The sequence below is a fragment of the Rhipicephalus sanguineus genome, chromosome 5 (genome assembly GCF_013339695.2).
Source record: "Rhipicephalus sanguineus isolate Rsan-2018 chromosome 5, BIME_Rsan_1.4, whole genome shotgun sequence".
NCBI lineage: Eukaryota > Metazoa > Arthropoda > Arachnida > Ixodida > Ixodidae > Rhipicephalus > Rhipicephalus sanguineus.
Genome location: NC_051180.1, coordinates 117,341,261 through 117,362,354, shown reverse-complemented (window position 1 = coordinate 117,362,354; position 21,094 = coordinate 117,341,261). Strand labels below are relative to the sequence as shown.

The window sequence follows — 21,094 nt, the reverse complement described above, 5'->3', positions numbered from 1 at the left end:
TTTTACAAGAAAGCAATGAACACTACATGATACTCCTACGATGGCTACTCCTACGATACAGGCGTCATATCACATCGACGTTTATAGTTCCAGTGTTGGCTCCGCTTTTATAGCTGTCTAATAAAGATTACGTTTGTATTCTATGATTCAACAAGCTATATTGAAGCATTGCTCGAGCCCGGAGAAATACATTAACGAAAGTTACATATGATATCCACATCACCGCACCGTAAAGTGCACTTCGTCCACCAGAACGACGCAGTAGCCTCTTTATTTCTAACGAGGCTGGGCGATGGCCCCATGCTGACCGAGGATGATGCCAGATTGATTGACAGCCGCTTTGTAGACTAGGCTACGTAGGACACATACGCTCAGGTAGTGTACGAATACGACAAACACCATCCATTGATGTTGGTCTACGTAGCACTATCCAGGCCTACCAGCCTCGACGGCCTATATTTCGCCAACGCGAAGGGTGGCTTCAGGTTCCGACATGTCGCCGGCTCTGTCGACAGACAATTTGTCGATGAAATGACCGAGGCATCCACGAATTCCAACAGCTCAACTATACCACATACTTCACCACACATGGACCCCTCGTCACCACGATCACGACCGGATCCTATAACAAGTCATGACCAGCTGCTGGTGCTCACTGATCACGGTGATGATGCCCTTGTTCAAGAACTGTCAAGAACTTCTTGCACACATGCACACCGGTTCGTAAAACGTGCGTGAGTTCTCGGGACACGTATAAGCACTACATATCAGCTTACCGCTTCTGGTGTTGGTAATACCCACGTTGCCAGTGGCAGTGTTACCCAACAGTAAACAACTGGTTATATAACACATATGCGGCTCTTCAACATATATATGTGTGCGTATAAAATTTATACAAATCTTTAGCGTCATTTTGTAACGTGCCGCTCAGTAAAAAAGTTACGCCACAGTCACCTACCCGCCACATGCTTCGCATAACATCGACTCCCACGGTACGTGGGATCTGCCGAATTTTAGATCAAGAGTTAGCCTTCATATCGGGGCCTAGATAATCATGGTCCTCTGTCGTTAAACTGCTTTGAGTGTGTATCTGTCAGGCTTTGCTTTTATTTACCATTCGTTTTCTTTCTTCGCTCTGATAACAGCTTGCAGTGTATATCGCATACCGACTCAGCTGAGCGAGTGCTCGATTTCAGGTGCGCTGGTTTTGCTGTTGACAGCATTGGTTTTAAGTGTTGGTTTACATCACATCAACAGCTTTGCAAGCATGTACTTTGTGTTTCATATTTTGTGTTTATTGCAAGCATTCTTTCAAACATGAATTGCAGTGACACATCGTAAGAGCATGGCTCATATTCAGTGTAGATTGCTTGCTTCGTGACATGTGGCAGCTCGAGTCAGCAAAAAAGCTTCATATAGAGTTATTCTGCAGCATCAAGGTTGTTGAATGTCTGCGAGAAGTAGAATTGTTGTTGTGTGATTTGATCTTGGCCCATATGCACAAAAGCATCTTACAATGAAAGTGTTTGTAAGAGAATATTTCAGCCAATCCTGATGCTGCAGATATCATTAGCGAAGCCGTCCAGCCAATGGCAGAACACACTTTCGAATAAGAAGTTTTGTGAATTCCACTGCTGCTCTGTCTACATTTGCACTGCGTAATTGTAGCAACTTGGCTGCTAACTAGCCAACCTTATAATTATTTGTGTGATTCATCAAATTTCAATTATGTGAAAAACAAATTTTTAGTTTTTTAATGTAGCAGGTTCATTCCACTGTAATTTTAGTTTCACTTTAATATTCATCAATATTTTGTCATAATATTTTGGGTTCAGTAATCTGTGTCAGTTTTATAGGCTAATGTGGTTTTTTCGTGTGGTTTAAGTTGGTCTTCACTGTCAAATGTTCAGTTACCATAAAGAAAAGGCATTCTGAACAGTGTGAGCGTTCGTGAAGTGTGTTAATTTTGTATTATTATTTTGTAAATTCATCCACTGCATGGCCTGATGAATGGTGAATGCAAATGCATTTTAAAATACGCATTTTTATGTAGGTCATATTAATTGCTTGTGCAGTTTGGTACCTGTGTGTTACTGGTATGCACCATGGTTCCATAACACCAAATAGATACTTTTGTTTCTGTTCCAGAAGCACAGATTACTACTTTTTTTTCTGTTCCAGAAGCACAGATTACTACTTCAGCCATTTTTTTCCGCTCCAAAAGCTGCTGCAAATGCCACTTCCATAACTGATTGGCATGTGGTAAAAGAATTCACAAGAGTTTGGCTTTATGGCTTTAAGCATTGGTGATTTCTTGCTTTAATTTCTGGTGTACAAGTTTTGAAAGAGTGAATCTTGGCAAACTTTTTTTCTCAAATGCTTTGTTGTACAGATGACGTTGTCGTAGCTGTCAGCGCTGGTGGTGTGGCCAAGGTCTGGACTCTGTCACCCGAGGATTACAAGGTTTGTCTCATGGCATGTGGAAATTACTTGAGAAATAGCCAGGACTTTCTCAAATAAAAGAACTTGCTCTTCAAAACTCTAAAAATGTTATCTCTGTGGGCTCACCTTGTTCAGCCGAACTGAAGGAAAATTACAGGATGCAGATTTTTTTTTTTTTAGAAGACTAGTCAGACTCTTAGCTCTCATTCTTCGAAGCCTTGTGCAATATGTCTGGTATGAATATGGTACAAATACAGGGATAACATAACAGTAATCTGTCTCGGTCTTCCATCATGGCAGGTGCAAAATTTTGTTGCAGCAGAAGTGTGAATGAACATATTTTTTTATTCGAGCCGAAAAATGCATGTTTTAATGACGTCAACTTTTGAAAAGTGATATAGTATTTTTTTACATGGAGTATTCTTCCTACATTTATGTTTAACAGTGTTCCAATTGCAGACACAGCTGTACCAGCCTAAACAGCTAAGCTTGTCACTGCAACAGCAGACATTATTGCAGCATGGGGAACTCTTTCTGTGCCATTAAATTCTGACACTAAAAAAAGTCACAGTTTCGCCGCAAGGGTGAAGCAATGAATGCGGTAGCAAGAAATTGGAATGTCACACGAAGAACGAGAAGAAGCTCGATACTTGCAGTGCCTGTCACAGTTGTTACGTCTTTGTGCTTGAGCAACGCGCTGCAAGTGTCGGCAATAGAGAATCAGATGGTCTTAGATATTTCTTTTTCTTTTAAACTGCGGTGCATGGAGTGACCTCCTGCGTTTCTTGCCACACGGGGTTGTCCGATACAAGGTGTGTCCGGTGTTCTTTGTTTTTTTTTCTTCTTATACATCACGAGTGGGTACAGAAAAGGGCCACTTTGTCGTGCGCGTCTCAAGAGCAATTTTCAAATTGAAAGAAAATTAGGAGTGTTGCGTGATAGAAAACACGCTCAAGCTCCACCGAGATTTGCTGACCACCAGCGGTAAATGGTGTATATAAATAGCTCGCCATTATTTCGCCGGCGCATGCATGGGGCATGGTTGAGTTGTCTAATGCAGCGGGCTGGGGAGTGAGGGGTTGATGGTTCAAATCCCCGGTCGGGTGCCTCGGAATTTTTTTCTTCTGCTTTATTTTACAGCGAAAGCTGTTATGAGATCATTTCAGCGGCCGTTTTTGGCGCCGTAGTTGTCCGCCGCCGCCGCCGCCGCCGGTGTCCGTAACCACTATCGCTCGAAATAAGAAAAAAAAAACAAAATAAGAAAAAAAAATTTTAGGATGGAACGAGGTTCGAACCTTGGCCCTCTGCATGGGAGCCCAGTATCTAACCTCTGAGCCATGCCGGTGCTTGAAACTGCTTTGCAAAAAGGTCCTATACAGGCTTCATGTCGGGAAGGAATCACATTAACATATGCAATAGAGCGCGGTAGAAGAGTAAAATAAGCACCAAGCGTCGCACAACGCGAATTCTGTAACGAGGCGTCACACAATGCGAATTGCTTAACGAGTAGGTTGTTGAATGCTTCTAACCCATTACAAAGGGCTCCGCCATAATTCGTCATCAGGCACAGCATCAACAAATCGCATAATGCCTTACATGCGTTTAGCATGTACCACGGCTCTCCGTAGAATGACGAAAAATGGCATAGTGCCTGCTTCCCTACTTCTAAAAAATTACAATGATTTATAGCGTAGTGGGTTCCTCGCAAGTGCATGACGGCGACTCAAATCAGCTGAGAGTGTCCATATAATTGCTATCGCAATAAAATTTGGTGAACCTAATTTCTGACTAATTTGAACCTAATTTTCTCACTGCAGTCTCCGAGCCCCCTGTACGAGAGCGAGACCAAGATTCTCAAGTGCCTGCGCACATTGTGGCTAGCGTGCTGTGCCTACAACCAGCGCACCATACTTGTGGTGACGGCCAACTGTTGGCATGTAAGGGCAAAGCTTTCCTGCTTGGAGTTTCCTCTATGCAGTGCACACGTCACGGTAGCAGAACTTGCTGTGCACAGAAATTATCGAGAGGACTGGAGGTCAGCCCTTGTCTTTAATACATTGCAGTATCTGTCTTGGCAGCACTAGGGGACAGTAGAGTTTTATTTCTTTGGTACCTGCATCATCTTTGCAGGCATCTCAGAAGGGAGGTAAGTTTAGAAGAACTAAAAGTAAATTCAAATACACAGAAGTGCCGTATAAAGACTGTCATTTGACATAATGTTACAGTTCTGGTGGGAGAACACTCCTTCGTTGTATGACGAAGTAATGTGACCAGCACCCTTTATCACTCAGAACCTAATTCCAGACTGTCCTAGAAAAATTTTTCAAGGAGAATAGCAGCTCACTATCAGGGCTTACCATATTTGCCCATTAAGAATGCGCACTTTAATCGTTGAAAATTATTGTAGGAACTGCCTGCATTGTGCATTTGGATATGAAAGGATTTTCGTGGCAGCATTTCTCTATAAGCCAATTAGCAGAGTAATTAGGTTATGCATGGGCTGCCATCCCATTTACAATTGTGGTAGTGTTCTTACGTAAATGTGGAATATGTGTCTTAGAGGGCTAACAATTGATATGTGATGTGTAAACAAATGAAGGTAAACTACTTTTGGTTGAGTCTTTTTTGTGATTGCCGGAGCCGGATGCATGCAACGTTTTTCTTGTTGAAAACTCTCTTCTACATTAGCTCTAGTGACATAAGGACTGTGTTCTTGATTACCTCTCGTCAGATCTACGATGCTTATGACTTCGCGCTGCTTTGCTCAACGGACAACCTGCCATATGAGCGGTGGATGGGAGGGGACTTCATCTCTGGTGACCGTGTGTGCGTGTGGAGTGATAAGGGTCGTGGTTATCTCTATCAGCTGCCAGCCAAGTGAGTTCATCCATTGGTAAAAATAGCCTAAAGCACAACTCTGTGCATGTCACGTGTGCCAGTGTTATTGAGCAAGTCATTCACAGCAAAGTGTCAATGAAACACTCGGGCATATTGCTTGCATAAGGAGAAAGATTATTTGCACATTTCTGATAAATTAGCCTTCAGCTACACCAACAAAATGTTTTAAAAAATCTTGCCTTTAGAAGAGGTTTAGTAAACCAGAAAAAATTCACAAAGGAAAGACGAGTGGAAATGCTACTACACAAGGTTGCCATGACGACTTGAATATTAACCACATTTGTTCAACTTTAGTTAATTTAGCGCCAAGTGATTGTGCTGTAAAAGGCCCAGTTACATGGCAAGAATAAAAGAGATCACAGTCAAAATAGCTTGAATACAAGAAAACAACTAGAAATCCCAGACACCACACTGTTGTGCCAGCACAACTGACCCAACTGGTCCCAGCTGGGAATTGTTCCATGAACCATTTTAACTGACACAAAGACATTTGGGACTAGTTGCATTCTCAGTTGCAAATTTTCACCTGGGAAGGGTATTGATGAATTTATAAAGTAGAATGCTGACCTTAAATTTCTTATCTAATGATCAGCGTGTTAGCTCTTACAAAAAATCTGATAAACTGTTTCTGTTAGTATCCAACATTGATGCTTCACGTACTTCTTGTGCTGCCGCAGTGCCATTGTTGAAAGCAGGGAGTTTCGCACTGGGCCCAACCCTGAAGACCATGCTTTCCTCTTCTGTGTGCTTGCTGTTCCCAATGATAAGGCAAGTTTTAGTCATGGACAAACCATTGCAGTAAACAACCATGAAAATAGAGTCCTTGGGACAGGAAATGGGTTTTATTATGACAATTTTTTTTTCAATGGAAGAGAAGCCAGATATAATATAGCCACGGTAATGGGCAGCACATTCATGCAGTGCGAAAGTTTGTGAAACTTATTTGCACATGAATGTCTGTATATCGAACATTGGAAGAACAAATTGTTCATTTAACCAAGTACGAAAACCAAAATACTTCTTCCCGAACCATATCCCACATTACATGCTGAATATTATGAAGGTGTGATTGTGCCAGATCCAACTTTACTATGATAGTGTCGACTGTAGTGCAAAAAAATGGCAAAATTTAGCTGATTATGAGTACATGTTTTATCTGTGCATGTGTGATGCAATTGTAGACATTGAGGAGTTGTTGCGAAATAGTGGAGTGGCTTTTGCAGCATTGTTTACATTACTGTAAGATTTATATACATACTATATATATATATATATATATATATATATATATATATATATATATATATATATATATATATATATATATAAACACACAGTAATACTTGGTTAACTCGAAGTAGGAAAGACCAGGAAAAATTTTGAGATAAGCAGATTTTCGAGATAACAAAATTTGCCAAATTTCATTGTGAAGTCCAGTTCTATCTAAAAACGTTAGTATCACTACTGACCGGTTTCTTAACAGGAGTGCCTAACTGGCTCTTTGTAAAGGTTTTAAAGCAAAATAATGACATACCAGAACTGTCAACCAGCTGCGTTTTTTTTGGCACTGCCTTTTTATTTAGTGCAGAAAGACCGAATAAGGCTGGTCTGCTTCGCAGTAACACTTGCACCTAGCATAGCTTTCTCGAGTTGCTTAACACATCGCATGTGGCGATCATCCTCGCCACTGCACTTAACTTTATTTCGCATCAGGCGAAGCATGTTTCTTGTTTCGGCTGATGTCATCACTCCTTGAGTAGCTGCGTCGACACTACCGTGATCACCGTGTGTGACGCCATGTTGTTTCGCTTAAGAAAATGGTTAAACCAGCCGATGTTGCAGGTGAGATCGGTGTACCCCACCGCTAAGTCCAGAGAATCGGCCTTCTTTGTCAATGTTGTTGTGACTGGAAGGCTAGGCTCGTCTTGCACGATGCAGCCAGACAATCAGCGCTGTTTTGATATCCGGAAACTTCGAGCCTCGAATCCACTTCTTTGATTAGGGCTACCTTTCTTTGCAGCATTAGTGACTTGCTTTGCGTTCGCGGTGTTATCCTCACCACACCGCACGGCCGACGAAAATATCCGCGTGACGTGCCTTGCGTAAATAAACAATACTGAAATCGCACCTCTGATGGTAAACAAAACAAAGTGTATGAACCGTGCTATTCTGCAGGGCCTGCCTCTGTGAACGTCCATAGCATCACATGACGTGACACTGGGTTGTTTGACAAAGTTATGCCACTAGGTTCCGACTTCACATTCGGGAAACATGTCTGCTTTGTCGTAACCGTGGCTGCCTCACAAAAACCTTGTGAAACGGTTCGACGGTGAAGTTTTTGTTGCACTCTCAGTCAAGTTTTCGAGATATCCGAAAATGGCAACTGAAATACTTTGAGATAAAGGGCAATAACTACATTGCATCTATGAGAAATCATTCGGTACCACGGAAAATTTCAACTTAGCTGATTTTTTGAGATATGTGAGTTTGAGTTAACAAGGTACCACTGTATATATATATTAGGGGTGTGCGAATATTCGAAATTTCGAATATTTTTCGAATAGTGTTTGCTATTCGATTCGATTCGCACTGAAATTTTACTATTCGAACTATTCGAACTTCCCAAAGACAAATGCAGTCAACGTCCGGTTGAAAGTGACCCCTTCAGATTTTCAATATGCTTCACCTCATTACACTCTCGTATTGCGGCAAAGCTGCCTTTCAAGCTCCGTTACGGTCGAACTTAGCCAAGAGACAAGGACCGGTTGGAAGTGGTCCCTAGATTTTCAATATGCTTCACCTCATCACACCCCCGTATTGCGGCAAAGCTGCCTTTCAAGCTCCGTTACGGTCGAACTTGGGCAAGAGACAGTCAACGTCCGTTTGGAAGTGGTCCCTAGATTTTCAATATGCTTCACCTCATTACACTCTCGTATTGCGGCAAAGCTGCCTTTCAAGCTCCGTTACGGTCGAACTTAGCCAAGAAACAAAGTCCGGTTGGAAGTGGTCCCTAGATTTTTAATATGCTTCACCTCATTACACCCCCGTATTGCGGCAAAGCTGCCTTTCAAGCTCCGTTACGGTCGAACTTGGGCAAGAGACAGTCAACGTCTGATTGGATGTGGTTCCTAGATTTTTCAACATGCTTCACCCCATTACACCCCGGTATTGCGGCAAAGCTGCCTTTCAAGCTCCGTTACGGTCGAACTTAGGCAAGAGACAGTCAAGTGCGTTTGGAAGTGGTCCCTAGATTTTCAATATGCTTCACCTCATGACACCCCCGTATTACGGCAAAGCTGCCTTTCAAGCTCCGCTACGGTTGCAAATGTATTAACTCAAGAAAACGCTGGTTCCAATATGGAGATGAAAGATGTGGCAGAGTTGGGGGCTCAATTAATGCTGTTTTGGACCTGAAGTTTGGGCAGGAAGTCTGAAAAATCGGACGCCGAAGCTTTTTAGCATCCAAAATTTCAGATGTTCTTATCGACATCTACGAGGCAGATTTGTAACTCCGGACTTGAAGGGAGCCTTGTCTGCCACATCAGTTGGCCTTCCACAGAAGTTGAAAGAGGAGGAGAGGCTGAGGAAATGGCACCTTTGCCTATCACGTGTAAAGTGTTGTCGGCAACACTTTGGTTGCACCAAATCATGTACATAAATACAATTTGGCCTCTACATTGCCTCATTCTTGATAAGAAAGACAACTATGAAATATGACCCCACCAGCGCTTCATCAACCTCGCGAAAAGAAACACTTTCATGTTGCTATCTCACAAGAACATACTTAGGGATTCTCTGCAACTTTTTCTGTAATTTCACTTCGAATTATTCGAAAAATGTTTGAGAAATATTCGAAAATTATTCGAAATTATTCGATTCGATTCGCACTCAATCTTTATTATTCGAATTCGCTTCGCACCCAAAATTTTGCTATTCGCACAGCTCTAATATATATAAGCTGTAGTATGCACCAATTCTGCATAGATTTCCTGTTTATCATTTAATTTATTTATCAGTGTCTTACAAAGCCCTCATGGGGCCAATGTGTGGGGGGGGCGGAAGATGCAAATGAACTCACGAACATAAATATAACATAAAAATATGTTGCATCGTGACAAAACCGAATTTGATGTTGATCTCCCTTGAATACTCTGTTCTAAAATGGGGGAGTTGGTCTCAGAACAAGGGAAAGGTTTTAATAAAGCGATGTTTTCAATAATGAGGTATTGTTGAGTGTCTACTGTACTTAGTGACTAATGGGTCAAAAAGCTGCACACGCCATGCAATGCTGTGCTCAGCTGGTATCCAGCAAGTGGGCCAGGGGGCCCACCTGGCCCTCTTGCTGAAGGCCTTGACCATTTGAGGAAAACACCTGTTTTCATTGTTTATTTTCGGTAAAACACCCCCCTCCATCAAAATTTTGGAGGGGGCCCAGCCCCTCCGAAATAGTCTAATAGTGTCCACTCTTGTGTCTCATTACAGAGGCTCGTGTGCTCTCCTTCTATGGGATACTTCTTGGGCACGCGGGGTGGCTTTCACAAAATGCTCCTTAGGGGAGACTGCAATGGATCTATCGTTGTATGGAATGTTGTGGACGGAGCCAATTGTGATGTGGCTCACATACGCCGAAATGGAAATGTTGCTCGTGAGTATTTGCACGCCCTCCCTTTAGTGCACCTTTGTGTACGGTGTATCTCAAAAACTTACGATGTTGACGTCCCTACACGTAAAAATTCGCCTTGTGGCTCATGGAAATGTCATCAGAAAGCTTCTTACCCCAAATTATTAAACTCGACAGCATCTCATTCTTTTAACCAAAAGCCAACAATTCAGAATGTCTCGCATCCCCAGAGTGTATGTTGAAGGGTATTGCATTCTCTGTAGAGCTTGAAACACCTTGTAACTGCAGCCAGCGCATTTTCATTTCAGGAAGATTAAGATAGGCGTAGTGATCTGCGAAAGTTGTTGTCGGCGAGTCACTGATGACCAGTTATTGATGTGGTGGTTGTCTCAGCGTCACGTCAACTAATGGAGGCCGTCTAAACGCTGGCCGCTGTGACCAAGGAAAAAGGTGTGCATAAAAAATGGTTACTGTTTTTATGTGCTTATGCTCAAATTTCTAGGAGCTCTCACTGCATTGTAAAGCCCTTTATCAAAATTATTGCAAACTTCATTGCAGGACACTTTTTTCCTAATAACTGCGATGCTGAACATGTTGGCTCCTCCTAGCTCGATGCAGTTTCACAGTGGCTGTGTCAGTTACCCCGCATTCGCTGTGCACATATATACAGTGGAAACTGAATTATACATTCCCTGGTCATGCAACGATCACATGCTATGACAAATCAGTTTGATCCCGGCAAAACCGCCATGGAAATAATGTATTACAATTCAGAGTCCTTCCACTACTGTAAAGATGGAATTCAACAAAGGTTTGACTATGGCAGGTCTGGTATAGTCAATATTGCTATAGTGGATTTATATATTATCATTATTGAATATATTGAGTGAATCAAGTGGCAGAAACTGAAAAAAATCCCAGTGTTTCTCTGGCGCATGACGTCTATTATCGCATCAGTGGCATCTCAAAATGAAATCCTGTAGTACATGAGAAACCTCGCTGTTTCAAAAGTAAAAAAATGGCGTGACAATCGTTTGTTATGCAAGTGGGCTCCTTGAGGCAAAATTGTTCGGTGAAATCGTACACCTTTATGTTTACTTTTATGCCATGTCCATTTTTTCAACCCAAAAATGCTGGACTAGTCAAGTTAATCAATTCTTTTGTCCATGGACGTTCTTTTGTACGTATCTTTTGTCCATGGACACAATCTGCCAGAACCTAGTGTATGACTCAATTCTGTAAAAGCCTTGATTGTCCCCTTCAGGTGCAAATTATGATGGACTATCTGCAAATGTGTCAAATTCACACATTATTTCAAGGCACTCAGTATTATATTTCAGTGAATAAAGGGAGGTAAAGTGTTGTAATGAGCATGCAATAAAATATCTATAGCTTAGTCGATCATGTTCCATTTTGGCATTAAAATAATGAAATCTTAGGTTCGAAATGCCTGCACAATTTGTTTTTAGTTGTATTCATTTTGAGCAAAGAAAAACACTTTTGACAATGCTCCTGGAAAATGCCACGTCAAACGACCCGTTCAATATTGTAGTGCCTTCCTCAAAGTGATTGGCTCTAGTCATACGCAGCACAGTGAGGTTAAGTGGAGGAATGTTGTCTCTGCAGGAGGGTTCAATTCGTCCTATGCACAGTGTATCTTGCTCTTTCTTTGCCACTTGTCCAAAGAACTGGCAAAACAAGTTGTGTCCACATATGTGGAAACAGTGCCTGAAGGGGTTGTATGATGCAATATTATGCGAAATGAACCTCTGCAGACTTGCAACTGATGTGCTCTATCACCATTTGACGCTGCATATACCATTTTGATGCAGGACATTTGCCAACGTGGTTTTGGTTCCGTACTAGATTCTGACGTATGGGCAACTTTCGTACTTGTTTTATCGGAAAGAATGTGCACAGTGGATTAAATTGTTTTCTTTAATCGTGAGAAACGTGAGAATTAAGATTCGCTCACACCTCCTCAAATGCCTGCCTGTCATTTTTTAAATAATTTAATCTATCTTCCTCGGAGTAATGCAGGTTCATGCTGCAGGCTTATTCAAGAGGTCTGTACCTTTGTTTTGGGCAAGACTGAGCTTCACTGCCTATAATCTTAGTTTTTTTTATTATACGACAGTTTTGTGTGGTCCCCTCAAAGTCTTATAATTGGGGTTCCGCTGTATCTGCTGATTCAAAAGTTTTCAATGCAATTATTATATTGGTAGATGATCACCCTGTGGTAAAAAGACGTTTAACGATTAAAAAGGACTACAGTGGGGTGGGCAACTAGAATCGCTGTTCTGTCTAGGCTCAGCAAGCTACACAGCTTTGAGTGTAGTAAGACAGACAAAACTGAGGCACAAGCAGCAAGTATGATTCACAGCAGCACTTCTTTTCCCTTAAGTAAATACAAGGCACATATTTAATACATTATCATTTTTTTACAGAAATGCTGTTCAACTCTACACACATTGTGCATATTTCATATATGCCTCTGCTGGGCCCTGTGGGTCAATTTCATAGTACAGGTCTATTTGCAAGTGTGTAGAGGTGTACACGGCATGCTTTAAATGTCATTGTTTTCAGCAGTGATTTCACGAAAATGGTCTCGTTCTTTTTTTTTTTTTTTTAGTGTGTACAGTGCGGTCTACTGTTAAACAGAACACATAATTGTAAAGAACATGCAGATCAATATTTTCTCCTTTGGCGAGCGTAAAATTGCTTGGATTTGTGCCAGACTCAGCTTTCATGATGGTCGCACCTTTCCACTAATTTGTACAGTGCATTGAGCGACTTCAGCTAGCATTTTGCCAGTCTTGAGTAGCAGTCCAGACAGCTAGATTGTAAGTCTAGACTAACACTGTAGACATAGACTAGTACTAGAGTGTCAACAAAGTGAGTGCCGTTCATTAAAGCATATATATATCCTGTAATTCTGCATGATGCCCAAACATGGTTTCACATCAAGGAAAATTTGAATAACTTTCTAAACTTCAGTTCCATGTGTAGAGAGCACATTTGTACAAAAGCCAACTATTGTGCAGTTATTTGAGGCAAGATTCAATTATTATAGTAACTAGTCAGTAATTGATTTGCGAAACTAAACACGGCTGATACTTTTATTTCAGCATATTAAGAATGAAACTAGTGCTAAGTGCTTTTCGTAAGGTTTTCCACACTTGAATGTGTCGGGCTCAGCATAGTGTGTATATGCAGTAGACTCTCAGTAAATGGAAATCTCCTAAACTGAATAGCTGCTTAAATAACTGCCTCATATATGATTGGTTTCGGGCTTGTATTCTGCACCTCTGTTCATCTCTCAGTAAACGGAACGCCTGTTAAATGGAACATATTTTCTTGGTCTTTTCGGATTCTGCTTAACAAGAGCCTAATGGGTATACATTCAGTATCATGGGGTTTTAGAGTGGACTTCATTGTGCAGTTGCGTAGCAGTGCCATAATTGGGTATGGTGCTTGCTAAGAGGACTTTTATCACTAACATGTCACAATCTGGCTGTCTCCTCATGTCTTCTTTTTTTTTTTTTTTTCATTGCAGAAATGAAACCTTTCCTGAGCCTTGCTTTACAGGATGCTTGGGGTGAAATGAAGCCTCCGCCCCCTGGCATTATGGACAAAATGGTTAGTCGCTTTCACATTATCTGTCTGCTTTACTTATTATCTCGGACGCATGCACTTGCATACGTAAGCAACATTGCGGTCGCAGCGAGACCTTTTCTGCAACTGTAAAACTATTAGGGTGATTCTTTTGCTGTAGAGTAGTAGACATGCCTGTGAACGTCAGGGCCTCGTTTCATGCAACTGAGTTTGAAAGAACTTACAAACCGCGAAGGTACTTCAGCTGCAGCTCGGAAATTTCAAATGAGTACGACGGAAGTTAAAAAAAAGCCAGCTATTTTATGTATTTCATGCGTGTGTATTATCTAGAATTGGGCATTTTAGTATTTGATAGGTATGTCTAGTATCATGACTTCCTGCTTTGCTCTTACATGAATCTGTGTAGTTTGCCTTTTTTTTTCCTGTGCTTGAAATACACCAGATGAAAAATGAGGAAGGCATTGCTGTGTGCATTCCTGATTACTTTACCTCACAAAGCCCAAACACTAATTTATGCTACAAAAAAATTAAAACAACTTGTTCACTTTTATTTCAGGCAGTGAAGAGTGCATTCATATATTTAAAAAAGAAAGGTTATTTGATTTATAGGTACATGTTCACCTCATACCGATAAGGGTGGAAAGAAAAAAATGTATGTCATTAAAGAGTATGGCTCCAGCTTGCACAGCCATTGCGAATGAGATATGCCATGTAAGCAAGCAAACTCCGTGTTGATGCACCTATAAGAACAAAGCAACTGAGAAACTTGCATTGATCATTTGCTGGTTGCTCGATGAGTTAAAATTGGCGCTCGTATGTAAGCACAAATCATTGTGTGCACATTAACACCTTTGTCCGTTAGTGCGTGCCCACCTGTAATGTCCAGTGATCACGGGTTGAATTATGACATCAAAACTTTTAGTATAACGCTTGGTATGCACAATTGTTCGAGACAGCCACATGATGTCTGTGGTATCGGACGTCGAACACGACGCCCGGAGAACAAAGGGCACGGCGCCCGAAGCGCCGGCCGGGAGGAAGTACAGCAGCAGCCGGTAGCCAAGCAGGAACTGATTTATTTCATACAGTGCCGCGTATATATGTACAAGGTGGCGCCCCCTAAGGGCATAAACACTTTTTATGAAACCGAAACTGGAACTCACATACCACATCATCCCCCCCTAGAATGGAAAGGACATGTGGGCTTTAAATCCTTATACAGTGATTAATGACAAATATACCGTGTACAACCTTAAAAGTACACACCTTAACATCCCCCCCCCTCTTTTGGTGTAACGTCCAATTGGTGAAAAGGAACCGGCATGAGAAGGGAACAAAAGCAAAGTACACAGCGTACTCTAGCTGAAGACACTGATACAAATAAAATACAACAAAGAATTCACAGCATACCAGTGTACCAAGCGGTAGAACTTATAACCATTATACAATAAATAGATGCACAGCATACACACAAGAATGCACAAGTATGGCACACTGACTTCAACCAGTGAGTGAAAAAGAAGAATTTAGGACACAAAGTCCTTAAACCTGGACGGTTTTTTACGCAACCGTTTCGAACGCCGCGGCGCATTTCGTTCTGAAGTGCTCCCTTGCGGAGCAGTAAGTTCTGCATCTTCAGATGAGCCTACTGGCTCAGTTACGCGCTGCTCAGGCACAGCTGAGAGCGTAGAGGAATAACTAGAGTCAGATGACTCGCTTAAGCGTCCTTCAGCGTTGGCTGAGGACGGGAAATGACAACGCGACGCATGGGAGCCCGACGGCTCTGAATCATGTCCATTATTGTTAGAACTATCTGCATGGGGACTGGGCACGGCAGTCGAGCATTCGTAAGGTGCCTGTAAAGAGTCCTGCGACTCTGAAACGTGCTCGGGGCACGGAGAAACATCATGGGGGCTGGACACCACAGCCGAACATTGAAAAGGTGTCTGTAAGGAGCCCGGTGGCTCTACTACGCACTCAGTAGAAGTATGATGGCTGGGAACCACAGCCGGACTTTGAACCGGTGCCGTTAAGGAGCTTGGTGGCTCAACTGAAGGTATGTTAGAAGAAAAAGAAGCATTTTGGCTGGGCACCACAGCCGGACATTGAAATGGTGCCGCGAAGGAGCCCTGTGGCTCGAGTACACTGTCATTAGCAGGAAAGTAAGCATTGCCCTTGCAAGAACCGTCAGAACAAGTATGACAATAATGAGCATTTGCAAGATCGGCATGCATGTACCGTTGACTATAGAACACTTGAGTAGGAATGAAAAATGAATTCTGAGGGGCATTAGACAGCGGCAATTCACGTTCACGAGCAGTGCGAAAAAATTCATCGCGACACATGTTCACCTGGACAATAGGGGCACTGCCGTTCGATGAGCTCGCCCTTGTGATGACTGCATGAACCTCTTGTTGAGTCGGGGCATCAGTCCCTTGCCGAGGAAGCTGGCACGGGCGCCGGTGGAACCCGGATGCCACTGCTGGCACGCCCTGTCGACGACCATGCTGAAGCAACGTATGCTCTGCAGGACTGGAGTCCGAAGTGAACGGACGATGAGGCTCCAACGCTGCATTGACGGGAAGTGCCGATGGCTCGACGACGGAACAGGAGAGAGTCTCACCCTCGATGATAATCTTCAGGGCTCGGATGGCATCTAACCCCAGTAGTGAATTGCCTTTGTCCGTAACGTAAAAGGTAATGCAGGCGTCGTTGCCGCTGTAGGAAACGGAAGCCTTGAAGTATCCATAATTCACGATGGCTTGTTCCGAATAGTTCTTCAGGATAACGTTTGATGGAAGAAGCTTGATGTTCGGGAAGCACCGCTTGTAATCTTGAACGTTAAGTAGCGACACAGCCGCTCCAGTGTCGATGAGCATATTCAAAATGGATCCATTGATCCGTACGGGAAGATGAAGAAGTCCGCTAGCGGTGACCGGTTCGTCCACTTGTAGGACAGTAACTGTATTGGTCACCGTTGATGTGCCCTGATGACCGGTCGGAGACTCCGAAGTAGTGCGGCAGACCCGCGCGAAATGTCCACGACGTCCGCATCGCGAACACATCCGGCTCCTGGCTGGGCAGGCGGCGGAGTTGGCCCAATGCCGGGTCGATTCGCAGCGGTAACAGGCACCCGCGCGACCCGGCGGCGCAGCTGGAGAGGAGGTGTCCGCAGCAGTGGTGGGCGAGGAGGTGCACGCAGACGAAGTCCCGCCGGCGCCATCTTGCGGCGAAGCTTGGGGAGGACGGCCACCATTTGGCCCGCCATTTTGACGAATTCGGCGAGTTGCGCCGCCATCTTGAACTGTACGCGACGACACGGTGTCGACTTGAACTCCGGATAACTGTAGCAAGGCTCGGTCAACGCGCTCCTCCTCCTTTGCAATGTCGAGCGCCTTCTGCACGGTGAAGTCCTTGCCCAATTTGTAAAAAGTCCTTTTCAGCTGCGGCGACGCGATGCCAGAGACGATCTGGTCGTAAGCAAGGATGTCGCTCGCCGCGCCGAATTCACACAGCTTGGCTAGTCGGCGTACTTCGTGAATGAATTGGACCGCCGACTCGTCCGGTCCCTGGCACAGAGCTTTGAAGCGGGCGCGCAGACACGCTGCGTCCGGTTGAGGGTCGAAAAGTTGGCTGAGCAGCGCAAGGGCTGCGTCGTACACGTTCGGCGTCTCCTCCTGAGTTGGCCGGTCGGCTCCCGGCTGCTGCTCATCTTCGGCGGCACGCAGGTAAGTGTTCAGTCCCTCGACGCCTAAGGCGTTCAGAAGCAGCGCCTTCTTGTGTTCCGGCGAGGCGTCCCTGGCCACGGCGTCGATGTATACCTGCAACACAGGACGCCACTGTCTCCATGGAATAGGTGGTACGCCGGGGCACTGGAGAAACGGAGGCGGAGGGATAGCGGCGTTCATGCTTGCCGAAGAGAGCGTCCAGCAGAAGGTCAGGAGAGACGTCAAGCGTGAGTAGGCCTCGTGACTGACACCGGCACGAAAAGTCAGAAATGTAGAAGTCAAACGTGTAAAATACAGCAGTGGTGGGATATCAGGCAAGGGTGCTGAGACGACAGCACAATAAAGAAGTCCGGATGCCCACCTTATCTCTTGATTTACGTGGATCCGTCGAACTCGTCGCCAAATGTGGCATCGGACGTCGAACGCGACGCCCGGAGAACAAAGGGCACGGCGCCCGAAGCGCCGGCCGGGAGGAAGTACAGCAGCAGCCGGTAGCCAAGCAGGAACTGATTTATTTCATACAGTGCTGCGCATATATGTACAAGGTGGCGCCCCCTAAGGGCATAAACACTTTTTATGAAACCGAAACTGGAACTCACATACCACAATGTCGCTACAAATCTGGCCACTAAAGGTAACGTTGGCCCTGATGTAAGTGTTCGAGTCGAAATTACAGCGATATGACCATACTGAAGACAGTGGAAACAAAAGTATGTGCATTATACTTAGCCCTAAATTGTTGCATTTCAGTCCGTGAGCACTACAAACCTATAAGATAGCCGCATGAGCAAGCGTCTCACAGTTTAAGTTTGAGTGATAAAAAAGGAGATTAGTGTTGGTGTTTGGGATATCTGCAACTCGATATGCTACACAGTATTAAATGTAATATGTACACTTGCACAAGTGTAAGCATGCCGCAGTGCACTATGTGATCCGAGGATACTCTTAGGTCACCATATGGTGGCAGCAGCTCTGCTACAAAGTGAAAATATCAGTTCTGAGAAAGTAGAGACATCTATATTTTGCAAAATTTTGTTCAGAAATCTTGAGAAGTAGCTGCATCTATGGGAATATGTTTGCTTCATCCCGGAGCTGGTGCAATATTTCAGACAGGAAGCCACTGTTTTAAATGTACTACATCTTTGACTGACTTGTTTGTCGCCGCAGTGACTCTCAGAGGGTTAAGGTGAGATGAGACTTGTTAAAAGAAAAAAGACAGCTTTTAAGATATTACTGTAATTTGACAGCACAATTCCTTAGCTTTAAGAATATATATAACGCTTATTCAGTATTTGTTATTTCTGAAATACTTTTTGGGGATTTTTTTCTATTCATGTCATTGTGAGTGAAGAGTGGATGTGTTGTGACAAGATTTCATTTCACATAGAGCCCTGTTCATGAAAACTGTTAGGCTGGGACATTAGCTGGCACGAATTTTAAATACCAAAAGATACGCTTGCAAGCCTCAAAACTGACTGCTGTTGAAAATGCTGGTCATGATTTAATGATGAGAATGTGGCAAGAATCCGATTGTTTGCCTGCTCCCTAGAAAAAAAAGTAATGATAACAAATAAATAAAATAAATAGTAGTAATAAGAAGAATAGATTTTTAAAATATGAATGTTTTATCTTGTCTTGTGTGAGAGAAGGTTTTTCAGAACGTTGACTCAATGCCTGTTTATCAGTAGGGGCCAGATTTTTAGGCATTAAAGAAACGTGTTTTAGGCACCTAGAACAGACAGGCAAAACAATGTTTTGGCCCTCCAACGTCATAAACAAAGGCACAATATATTTTTACATGACTGCAAATAACTTTAAACAAAACAATTGAGGGATGTCTCGTATTGGTAGATCGAATCACGCAGGGACGATTTCTCCCCTGTCGGTGAATAGCTCAAAGAGTAAATTGCAAACAAATCAAAAACCACATGGACACCACATTTTTCTTTCTTTGATCTCTGCAATTTCGCAATTGCGAACCACTTGCGCCATGTCAGCGCGGCGGCGTATGCTGGCCGGCACGTTCCATTTCAAAGCGGCTAGCGGTTGTTTTCCGGCAGTTGGCTGAACTAGAGGACTAGGTTGAACCTCATAGAGTCCCGAACAGTCAATGTTGCCCGGTAACATGAATAGCGGTCTCACACTGCACTCGAAAACAAAACTTGAGGCTAAATAGTGTTTGTACAGGCCCTGATTTTGAAAACAGGCATTTATGGGCACTATAAAAACACCATGAAAGCCTTTTTTAACCCCTAAATCATGCTCATATATTAAAGCGGGCGATAGGAGCCCAAGGAACAAAATAGGTATTTGCCTAAAATCCGGTCTCTGTTTATCACCCTCTTAACACAAACTTCACAAACCTATACAGAGCCAATCATGTCTTCATGTTTGCTTTCTTACACGTTTTTTCTTGTTTGTCCCAGGAGCTGCCTGGAGAAAACCATGAGACAAGGCTCTCTGCCAGCGTCTACTTGCCCCTGCAAGGACGCTTGGTGGTTGGCAGGGAGGACGGCAGCATCATTGTCATGTCGGTCACACAAGCTGTTATACTGCAGATCCTCTATGGGAAACAACACCACGACGGTAAGAGCCTGGCACATGGCACATTCACCTTTTTTCCCATGTGCAAATAACACTTGTGTAACGTCATCAGGAAAAGAATTCATCCACGAGAATTCATCTCTGTGTTAACCTGTATTCACAGATCAACCGCAGCTGTTAGTGTTAAGCGGCCACATTGGCCGTGTGACGTGCTTGCTGTATCCGAACCACGTGCATCCCCGTTACGATGCTGGTCTCCTGGTATCCGGGGGCGTAGATTTCTCAGTCTGCATGTGGGACCTGTACGGGGGCACACTGCTGCACCGATTCTGCGACCACGCAGGCGAAGTCTTGCAGCTTCTCGTGCCACCAAACGAATGCAACGTGAGTGCCTCTGCTGTTGTCTTTTTCTCTTAGTGCAGCAAAATGTTAGATTCCAGAAATGTTGCAATACTGCTGTATTTGCTAACACTGGTTGGAGCAGTGGAACTCAAAACGAGGGACAAAAGGAAGACAGACAAGGACGTCGCTGTACTAACACCTGAAATTTAATTTCTATGCACGCGGCTAAATAAATAACCGGAACACACAGTCACCAACAAGTTTCTAACAGTGATTGGCGCCTGGTGTCGTTTACACGAATTAGTTTTTCACACGCCAGAGAGAAATGAAAGTTCTTTTCTTGTCAGAACCACTGAAGCTGCATTTCTTTTTGTCCCTCGGTTTAAGTTCCGCTGCTCAAACCAGTGTTAGCTATGAACCAACTAGCTCTGGCAAATACCGTTTTGCTGTATTTGCTTTAGCTGTACTGCGCTGTTTGTATACAAACGTTATGGACAAGGACGACATAGAGACGAATCATGCACACAACAGTAACTCTCAACAGCATACCATGCTGTAGAGTCTGGATTCAAATCTGCTGAATTAATATCAAATCAAGCCATTAAATTTTAAAGAATGGAGATTGGCTGATGTTCTCAAAATCTGAATTGGATAAAATTGATGTATGTACCTACACAGCTCTGAGTATATGATGAACATGGCAATTAACTGTTGCAAAAGTTAAACAATGTAAAAATTAAACATGAGTTGCAAACTAATATAACATATTTATCTGCTTATTGAAGCAATTTAAATGCCGAAGTTTGCATACTTCAGGTATCATTGCTTGATGGAAAGTTATGGGGCTCTTTCACTTCACTTATAATTAACATTTTTTTTCACAAATTGTCGCTTTTTGGCGTCT

General features: G+C 43.3%; 2 protein-coding genes across 2 annotated transcripts in view; one reads left to right on the top strand and one right to left on the bottom strand.

Moving 5' to 3' along the window:
• LOC119394930 (WD repeat-containing protein 7-like) overlaps positions 1-20,265 on the top strand; it is a 32,735-nt gene extending 12,470 nt beyond the window's left edge. Inside the window, exons 6-13 of the mRNA XM_037662227.1 lie at positions 2,393-2,463; positions 4,260-4,379; positions 5,174-5,319; positions 6,018-6,108; positions 9,823-9,985; positions 13,518-13,600; positions 19,731-19,890; positions 20,012-20,265. Coding sequence (XP_037518155.1) covers positions 2,393-2,463; positions 4,260-4,379; positions 5,174-5,319; positions 6,018-6,108; positions 9,823-9,985; positions 13,518-13,600; positions 19,731-19,890; positions 20,012-20,265 — 1,088 coding nt within the window. The remainder of the gene's footprint in view (positions 1-2,392; positions 2,464-4,259; positions 4,380-5,173; positions 5,320-6,017; positions 6,109-9,822; positions 9,986-13,517; positions 13,601-19,730; positions 19,891-20,011) is intronic.
• On the bottom strand, positions 14,890-17,864 carry LOC125758447 (uncharacterized). Its single transcript, XM_049415687.1, has 2 exons — positions 17,666-17,864; positions 14,890-17,397 (listed from the first exon to the last, which is right to left on the bottom strand). The coding sequence occupies exons 1-2, from the start codon at positions 17,714-17,716 to the stop codon at positions 15,103-15,105; spliced, it is 2,346 nt and encodes a 781-aa protein (XP_049271644.1). The 5' UTR covers positions 17,717-17,864; the 3' UTR covers positions 14,890-15,102.
• Positions 20,266-21,094: the final 829 nt, after the last annotated feature.